General features: G+C 40.4%; 1 protein-coding gene across 1 annotated transcript; it reads right to left on the bottom strand.

Annotated features, from left to right (window-relative positions):
- Positions 1-203: 203 nt before the first annotated feature.
- Positions 204-1,231, bottom strand: LOC101657301 (trace amine-associated receptor 8-like). The gene is given in 3 exon segments (XM_013004514.1): positions 204-483; positions 485-894; positions 896-1,231. Coding segments are annotated over 3 exon segments (1,026 nt in total).
- Positions 1,232-10,597: the final 9,366 nt, after the last annotated feature.

Genomic DNA, 10,597 nt, shown 5'->3' with positions numbered 1-10,597 from the left:
AAACACATTATCATATTTTATTTTGAACAGTACATACTTTCACCATGGTTTAATGGAAACACTGTCCCATGACTACTTTTCCTGGGGAATTTAAAACAGAACACATTTTCCCAATTTTGAAAGGTTTATTAATTTCTTATATCATTTTGTCATAAGTTCATAATTTCCAAAACATCCCTCAGCATCTCATTTAGTGCTCACACTTATTCTGAAAACAAACTCATGGTTGAGGAACTATTCTTTAAAACTTCCCCACTTAGAATAAGTTTTATAGCTTTCCGAAACCAAGGATAAAATAAAGCATAAATCAAAGGATTCATGGCTGAGTTATAATAAGCACTCCAGCAGCAAATCTCATAAACATAAGCAGGTGTGATGAAGCCCATGAAAGCATCAATTAATATATCAACTGTATATGGTAACCATGAAATCATAAAGGGCACCACTGTGACCCCCAGGGTTTTAGCTGCTTTTCTCTCTCTTGGCCACTCTGGCTTTGTAACTCTCTGATGAGGATTTGATTTTATTACTTGTAGTTTCAATTTTCATAGCTTGTTGTTTAGCTACAAGGAAAATTTTACTGTACAGGATGATCATAACTAGAGTCGGTAGGAAGAATAACAGAAAATCTATCAAAACCCAGTCTTGATTTACAACAACTTGGCAGCCACCGATGCAGTTGAGGGCACTTACCAACCCCTCCATACCATCATCATTCACTCCTGTGTAGAACACGGCGCCGCTGTACACAACTGGCAGGATCCAGGAGATGCCGATGCACATTCCTGACACAGACACGGTGAACTTGGTCGGATAGACCAGAGGGTCAGTGACAGCGATGTTGTCGATGGAGATGAAGCACAAGTGGAAGAGAGAAGGGTAGCAAAACGCCACAATCAAAGCAGCTGTGAAGGGTACAAAACTGGGCCCCAAAGTACCAGCAGCTCTCCACAGACCTGACCATGCTGAAGGGCATCACGGTCACTCCCACCAAAAAGTCAGCACAGGTCAGGGACGCGATCAGAAAGTTGGCTGGTGAGTGTAGCTGCTTGAAATGCAGAACTGAAATCATCACCAAGAGGTTTCCGAACACAGCGAGCACAGAGGCAGAGCCAAAAGCTGCGTACAGAACCCCCCGGGTTCCCGGAGAGTAGGGAGACTTAGTACAGGAGCCATTCACGTTCTCATAGCAGAGCTGCAGCTCCGCAGGTTGTGAGAAATTGCTGGCCATGGTCCTGTTTAGTGCCTGCTGTGTTTCTGCTCTTCCTGGTAGCGGGGAACAACAATGTTCAATCTTAAATACTCTCTTAAAAACTAAACAATGGCTTTTATTACAACACACTATATTTTTCTTTTCATTTCAATTATCCGAAGAAATTCCAAATAGAAAAGTGCTCTCTCAACCTATAACCCATATATTGTTTCTGTGAGTAGGCCCCACTCTAATAACTGATTAATCATAAGAAAACATACTGTAAATTTTCATTGGCTCAGAAATTACATTATCTAAACAGTTGAAGAAACGGAATCTACAGACCTTATTCTTTTTATCTGTGAAGCTCTTTCTTGTAAAGTATAACCACATATAATAATGTAATTACATACTTGAGAAGTCACCTTTTCATAGGCTTCCACCTCCAACGTTTTGGAAAAATTAACAGGGAGGATGTTTTAGGAAGGCAGCCAATAGACTATGACCATTACACATTCCTCAAAGGAATCCCTGTACTGCAAGGTGTGAATCATGAAAGGTACGGGACTTTGGATCATGATAATTAGTAATGCCTCATATATACAACACAGCTCTCTGCCACTTTTTAGAAACAGGTAATTTTTAGAATCAAGAGATTTCTTTAAGTTCCAGTCTCTGAAATAGCTTAGCCTACTACTGGAGGGTAATTTTACCTACTCTCAATTTGCATGAGTGGCTTTATGATGTAGGAGGTGCAGTGAAAACTGAAAATTTGGGTTCTTGTTCATAATTACCAAAAAGATGCATTCAGCATAAAGCTTTATCATTTCTTCTGTGAACTTGTTGTTTTTTGGAGTGGTTTTTGGTGTGTTTCATAAAATTTCACTTGTTGAAAATATCCAGTGCAATGCATATCAATTCAACAATTTCTATATGTATGAGCTAATGATACTGAATCTATTCTTTAAGTTCTTCACTCTTCCTCACCTTCCTTTCTGAGTTGTTCCTCCTTGCTTAACACAAGCTCAAAGCTCCCTAATGTTCTGATGTAATAGTTCAAGTTGCTATTGTCTAATTGATCCCATACAGATAGTTCTTAAAAGAACACAATACTCAAGGCAAACCCTTTTTACTCATTTAAACCAACCACTGTTCCATTTCAACAAGATTTTAGGGATTGTTTGTGGCTTAAGGTTTAAAGGTTGTCTCAGAGCAATAGTTCCAGGAGTTCATCCACCTCCCATGGCTCCAGAAAGTTTAGAATCTTTGAGAATTTGAAATCCCGTTCTGCATTTTCCTTTTTTGATCAGGATTTTTCTATGGGATTTCTGATAAAAATGCTCAAACATGGTAGCAGAGCACCACCCAGTTCTTCGGGTGTCAGGGCAAGGAGGCAGTTGTTCATGGAGGCAATTAAGCATACACTCCATCTCCTCGTCCATTCCTAACTCCCTTTCCTCCTCTGTAGTTCCAGGTGAATAGAGACCAATTATTGAGCCACGAATGGCTTCTTGCAAGCTTTTAAGACCCAGACACTATGCAACAAACTAGGAGATAGAAGATGCACTGAATAGCTGAGTGAGGTGGGCTGGGGAGCAGGATATTTCTCCATAAAAGGGAGATGAGAAATCCAAGCAGATGGGCAGGGTGAGCTTTTGAATCAGTTTGGGTGGCTAAATGCAAAATGGATGATCTGAAATGTAAACCCCTACCCATATCACAATAAGGGGTACAAATAAAGAAATAAAAATAAAACCAACACCAAAAGAAAAATAACAAAAGGAAGCTGCATTGATTGCAATAACAGTTTAAGGCTGTGTAACTGCCAGCTTCAGAGACAAATATTGGCTTCAAGTGTGGGGACAAAGAGTGGTGAAAGAGTTCAGATAAAAGACCATTTCATTGACTTGTCATATCATCTTTCCTCTCTGATATATTAAATTAATAAATCCTTCCAACTCAGAAGTATCATTTCCCTTTAGTACCTAGTGTCCATTCTCTGGCTTTTCTTTTGCCTTTCAATTAGTATTTCAAACAGAATTTACTGACACGTTACCTTGTATTTTGGATTGAATCCCATCCCTCCAAAATATGTATTGGAATTCTGGTCTGTATTCCTTTCAAAAAGAAGCCCTATTGGCACTGTGGGATAGTGCTGGGCTGTGGGAACTAGTGCAAGGTCACTGGTTCAAAGCCATCACCAGATCCAAAGGAGAAAGATGAGTCTTATAAGCCCTATTTAGGGTTGCAGTGAGTCAGCTTTTCTGATGATTTGCTCAGCCTATAGATTGAGGAAATATGGTGCGAGGATACAATTCTGATGCACACCTATTCTAATTTTAAACAATGCATATTCTTCTCTTGTTCCATTAGCACAACTGCCTCCTGACCCATGTACAACTTGCCCATTAACACAATGAAGGGTTCTGGAATTCCCATTCTTCTCAAGGTTATTCATAGTGTTGATGGTCCACAAAGCCAATTGCCTTTGTATAGTCAATAAAATATAAGCAAATATCTTTCTGGTATTCTTTTGGCTTTCAGACAAATCCACCTGATGTCAGCAATAATATTCCTTGTTCCACGTCCTCCTCTGAATCCAGCCTGCACTTCTGGTAGTTCCTTGTCAATGTGCTGCTGCAACCTTTGTTGGATGATATTTGACAAAATTTTACTTGCTTGAGATATTAATAACATTAATATCCATAACTTGTGAATTATGTTGGGTCACTTTTCTTTGGAATGGGCACATATATGGATTTCTTCCCATCAGTTAACCAAGTAGCTGTCTTTCAAATTTCTTGGCATAGACAGGTGAACGCTTCCAGCTTAATGAAACATTTCAATTTCTATTTCATCAATTCCTGAAACCTTTATTTTGGTTAATACCTTTAGTGCAGCTTGAGCTTCTCCCTTTAGTATCATTGGTTCTCGATCCTGTGATACCTCCCAAAATGGTGGAATGCGGCTAGCTATTTTTGGTATAGTGTATATAGTCTTTCCATTTTCTCTTGATGTTTTCTGGATCATTCAATATTTTGACCATAGAGTCTTTCAAGATTAGAACCTAAGATATGAAGCTTTTGAGTTCTTTCAGCTTAAGATATTATGAGCATGTTCTTCCTTTTTGATTTTCTAACCCTAGGTGTTCACACATTTCGTTATAATACTTTACCTTCCTCAGCTACCCTCTGAAATTTTCTGTTCAGTTCTTTGATGTCACCATTTCTTCCACTTGCCTTAGGTAATCTATTACCAAGAGCAACTTTCAGGGTGTCTTCTGACATCCATGTTTCTTTCTTGTCTTTCTGATGACCTTCTGCTCTCTTTGTGTATGGTGTTCTCGATGTCCTCCCACAGTTCATCAGGTCTTCTGTGATTATCTCAATGTATAAAATTTGTTTGTGAGATATTCTCTAAATTCAGGTCCGATCTACCCAAGGGTGTATTTTGGCTCTCATGGGCTTGTTTTAATTTTCTTCAGCTTCAACTTGAACTCACATCTGAGCAAATGTTGGGCTTTTTCACAGTCTACCCTGATCTGTTTTGAGCTGGTGATGTTGAACATCTCTTCTCACAGACAAAATCAATTTGATTTGTAGCTTTTCCATCTAGAGAAGTGCACATGTGTGGTTACCTTTGGTATTGTTGAAAAGGGGTATTTGTGATGAAGTCAGTCTTGCAAAATTCTAACATGCAGTTTAGAATGTTTGTTTCCAACTCCAGCTTTGTTTCTATTACCAAGGCCATAGTTTCCAACTACTTTTTGTTGCACTTTGTTTCCAACTTTTGCATTCCATGGCCAATAATTATCAGTGCAACTTGATCGTATGTTTGATCAATTTCACACTGAAGCTGTTGATCGAATTCTTCGATTTCTGCAACAATAGCTTTTGTCGTTGGTGCATAGATTTGCATGAGTTTCATGGACTGGGTTTCTTTGCAGGGGGATGGACATTAGCCTATCACAGACTGCACTGTATTTCAAGCTAGATCTTGAAATACGTGCAAGCAATTTGGCTCGAATCTGTCAATCCTGGCATAGTAAATCATGAGATTTTCTGCTTTGAAATGGCCAATACCTGTCCATTTCAGCTTACTAACACCAAAGATATAGATTTTTATGCATTCCATTTCATTTTTGACAACTTTCGCTTTATCTAGATTCATACTTTGTACACTCAATGTTCCAATTATTAATAGATGCTTGCAGCTGTTTCTTTTTATTTATAGTTATGCCCTATCAACAAATAAACATCCCCAAAGCTTTTCCTCCACTCACATTCTTGTTGTCTAATCTACTTTGAGAAGGTAGCGCTTCCTCAGTCATATTTTGAGTGCCTTCCACCTGAGGGGCTCATCTTTCGTCACTAACTCTGGCAATGTCCTGCTGCTATTCATGCGATTTTCAGTACCTGACAATGTTTTAATGCGCCCATCAGGTTTCCTGTCTTCTGAAGTGGACAGCCGATTCCTTCGTTGTACTCTGTTCTTATTCTGGAAGCTCCACTGAAAGCTGTTCACTTTGGGTGACCCTGCTGATATTTGAAAAGACCAGCGACATAAATTCCTACATCACAGCAACACACAAGCCACCACAGTAGAACAGACTGGGACAAATGGTGAAGAAGCAGCTAGCATGATAGAATGTGGTAGGGACCTGCCCCAAAGGCTGAAATGAGAGTTCTAACTCAATACTGAATGAGGATGTGAGGTCATTCTCCTGCATGTAGTATATGCACTAAGTCATTAAACTCTCTATAACCCCATGACCTCAACAACAAGAATACATGGGGCTAGGAAACAAGGGATGGGTGCAGGAGTGGTCCCCCTTAGCATCATTCCCAGGAGTCATCAAGAATATTTGGTCTCACATGGAAGAAGCACACCAGCCTGTGTGACCACGAGGTGTCAAAGGGATCAAGTATCAGGCATCAAAGAACAAAAAACCATATCATTGCAAATGAGGGGGACTGCAGAGTGGAGACTCAAAGCCCATCTGTAGGCAATTGGACAACCCCTTATGGAAAGGTCACAGGGAGACGAGCCAGTCAGCACGCAGCATAGCAGCAATGAAACATACAATTTTCCTCTAATTCTTGAATGCTTCCTCACCCCACCCCACTCTCATGATCCCAATTCCACCATACAAATCTTGCTGGACCAGAAGATGTACACTGATACAGATAGGAACTGGAAACACAGGGAATCCAGGACAGATGACCCTTTCAGGACCAGTGGTGAGAGTGGTGATACCAGAGGCTAGAGGGAAGGTGGGGTAGAGAGGGGCAGCCGATTATAAGGCTCTACATATAACCTCCTCCCTGGGGAATGGACAACAGAAAAGTGGGTGAAGGGAGACGTTGGGCAGGACAAGATATGACAAAATAATAATTTATAAATTATCAAGGGTTCATGTGGGAGGGGGAAAATGATGAGCTGATACCAAGGGCTTAAGTGGAGAGAAAATATTTTGAGAATGATGAGAGCAATGAATGTACAAATGTGCTTGATACAAGTGATGTATGTATGGATTGTGATAAGAATTGTATGAGCCCCCAATAAATTGATTTTTTTTAAAGACAACATTTGGTCTCAAAACAAACAAACAAACAAACAAAAGAATATTTGGTCTCTTGGATTTTACACCAATAGAGATTATCCTTCCCTGAGGAGGCAGCTGGCCAGGGAACATAGCAAGTGCTTCATACCACTGCCTAAGAACTTGGGATTTCTTCTGGTCAGCAAGAGGAAGGTAAGGAGAGGAATCTGAATATTAGAAAAAAACAATGAAGTCAATCAGAACCATTAGGTAGGGCTTCTGTTACACAATGGAGGCAAAGAAGAATGTGCATGGAACTCCAGTGATATATTTGGACACTTTGTAGTATTTTGGGCCTCAAATGTAATGGTGATGCACACATAAAATAATAAGGATATATTGTCTAGGGGCTAAAAACACTCAAGAACAAAGGTTTGCAAAGAAAGGAGGGAACACATTTCAATGCAAGAATGAGGGATGAAAGAGAGCACATTACAACAGACCCTAATGAAAACAAAGGGATAAATGCACAGTACTACAAAGGCCTGTATGCCACTGATTCAACAACTTGGAAGACATGGACAAATTCTTGGAAAAACAATCCCTCCCTGGACTATCCCCAATGGATGTCAAGAATCTCAACAGACTCATAGCAATAGAAGAAATAGACAAGGTTATCAAAGGATTACCAACCAAAAAATCCCCTGGACCAGATGGCTTCACAGGAGAATTCTACCAAGCATTCAGAGAAGAACTGACACCAATCCTACACAATCTCTCTCAGAACATAGGAAAAGACAGCAAACTCCTGAACTCCTTTTATGAAGCTAGTATAACTCTGATACCAAAACTGGTCATGGATCCCACAAGAATCGAGGACTACACACCAATATCCTTAATGAACATTGATGCAAAAATCTTTAAAAATAATTATGGCCAATAGAATACAAAAGTATATGAAACAAATAATTTACCATGACCAAGTGGGATTCATACCAGGGATGCAGGGATGGTTCAACATACAAAATACCATCAGCATTATTTGCCACATTGACATGAAAAACTATAAGAACCACATGATAGATGCAGAAAAAGCATTTGACAACATACAACACCAATTCCTGCTTAAGACACTTGAGAAGATAGGAATGGAAGGAAAATTCCTCAAGATAATACAAACTATATATGAAAAACCAACAGCCAACGTGGTAGTCAATGGAGAAAAGATGAACACAATCACACTGAAAAAGGGGACCAGACAAGGATGCCCCTTGTCCCCACTCTTATTTAACATCATACTAGAGGTTTTAGCTAATAGCATAAGGAAAAGAAAAGACATCAAAGGTATTTGCCTGGGGAAGGAAGAGGTGAAACTATTGTTATTTGCAGATGATGTGATTTTATATATGGAAAATCTCAAAAGATCCACAAGGGGAGTGCTGGAAGCAATAGAGGAATATGGCAGAGTGGCAGGATACAAGATCAACAAACAGAAGTCCATCGGACTGTTATACACATCAGATAAGACCACAGAAGAGGAGATAAAAAAGGTGGTACCTTTCACAATAGCCAAGCACAAATTGAAATAGCTAGGGATATATCTGGCTAAAAGAACAAAAGATTTATATGAGGAAAACTACAGAACACTATTGCAAGAAACCAAGAGAGTATTCCATGCTCATGGATTGGAAGACTCAATATAGTAAAGATGCCAGTTCTGCCCAAGGCACTCTGTAAATTTAATGCAATCCTGATACAATTACCTTCATCTTTCTTCAAAGAAATGGAAAAATTGATCACCAATTTCATATGGAGAGGGAAGAAGCCCCAAATTAGCAGAGAATTCCTCAAGAAGAACAGTGGGAGGGCTTACTTTACCTGACTTTAGCACATATTATACAGCCACAGTGGTCAAAACTGCATGGTATTGGAATAATGGCAGATACTCAGACCAATGGAAAATAACTGAAAATCCAGAAATAAAATCATCAGCATATAGACAACTGATCTTTGATAGGGGTCCAAAAAATATCAGATATGAAGCAGATGCCCGCTTTAGCAAGTGGTGCTGGGAAAAATGGAGAGCTACCTGAAGAAAAATGAAGCAAGACCCTTATCTCGCTCCATGCACAACAATAAACTCAAGGTGGATCACAGACCTTGAAGTTAAACCCCAAACTTTTAGGGCCATCAATGAGAGAATTGGGACCAACCTGAGAACTTTGGCACAGGGAATACATAGGCTATCAGAAATAGGGAAGGACATAAACACAGATGAGTCACAAATTGACAAGTGGGGTATACTGAAGATAAAACACCTGTGTACATCGAAAGAATTCACAAAGAGAGTAATAAGAGTGTCCTCAGACTGGGAAAACATCTTTAGCAATGCCACATCAAACAAAAAAGCCTTGTTACTAAAATCTACAAAACACTGCTAGCTTCCAAAAAGAAAAAAATTAATTGCCCACTAAGAAGGTGGGCAAAGGGCCTGAACAGAAGTTTCACAGGGGAAGAAATACAACTAGCCCATAAAAATATGAGAAAATGTTCCTGATCATTAGTCATAAGAGAAATACAAATTAAAACAACTACGAGAAACCACCTAACACCCTCAAATAGAGCCCAATTCATAAATCAGAAAGCAACAAGTGTTGGAGGGGCTGTGGTGAGATAGGAACTCTCATCCACTGCTGGTGGACCTGTAGGTGTGTACACCCAATATGGAAATTGATTGGTGATATATAAAACAGATGGACATTGAGTGACCATATGATGCATCAACCCCCCCTACTGGGCATATACCCAGAAGAGGCAAGAAATCAACCATGACCAGACATCTGTGCTCCAATGTTCATTGCGGCACAGTTAACAATTGCAAGGAGTTGGGAACAAACCCAAATTTCCATCAAAAGATGAATGGATTGAAAAACTGTGGTACATACATACACTGGAGTACTATGCATCACTAAAGAGCAGTGATGAATGCATGAGGCACATCACCGCATGGGAAGAACTGGAGGAAATTATTCTAAGCAAAGTAAGCCAAGCACAAAAGGACAAGTACAACATGAGTCAGCTTTAAAAAAAATGCAAAAGGAGCATAGGGAAAAAGCTACTGCATGCAAACATTCCTGGGGTGAGGTCCAGGTAGTATGGCAGGGGCCAGACCAAATCCATGGATACATATGGTAGCCAATTAAAAAGGATGGGAAAAAAAGAAATGGGTAGCGCGGGAACAGGGCACCAACCCAGCTAAGGGGAGGGAGTTATTTATATCTCCATAGGGAAAGAGGGACCCGACTTTAACCCAGTGCCCCAAGACTGGTATGAATGCAACATACCAGCATGAAGCAGAGAACCAGTAGAGAAGTCTGAGGGGCCCAATCCCAACTATGTGGACAGCCGCCCATCCCCCAGACAAATTTACTTCAGAGGACCGCACTGCAGCTACATGTAGTTCAGGGAGAGGGACATGTCTGATCAGAGCACATGGGAGCAAATGAAGTGGGAGGAAGAGAGAGTGGAGCACAACCTGGCTCACCAAGCCTTCAGGATGATATCCCTGCTCAGAGCAGCCAATGCAGAGAGGACCATACGGCCAGCCCCACGATGAAACACGACATCCCTCGCTCACCCATAGCCCTACAGGGGACAACACTGGAGACACAGTGTGGGAATTGTGCCCAATCTGACCCCACACACTGAAGCAAAATACTTAAGGTGTGTAACAGAACAGCAAGGGGAGCAGAGCAAGGAGGTTCTGAGGGAATACCAAAAATAGACTTTGAGGCGAGGGCATGGCACCCCAATAGACTTGACTGGAAAACACTCCTAAAGGTCAACAAACGGATCTTGTACTA

This window comes from Echinops telfairi, unplaced genomic scaffold, assembly GCF_000313985.2.
Source record: "Echinops telfairi isolate 266 unplaced genomic scaffold, ASM31398v2 ScPeMD7_3533;HRSCAF=4204_0, whole genome shotgun sequence".
Taxonomy (NCBI): domain Eukaryota; kingdom Metazoa; phylum Chordata; class Mammalia; order Afrosoricida; family Tenrecidae; genus Echinops; species Echinops telfairi.
The sequence above is the reverse complement of the archived record's forward strand: the minus strand, read 5'-3'. Positions and strand labels throughout refer to the sequence as shown.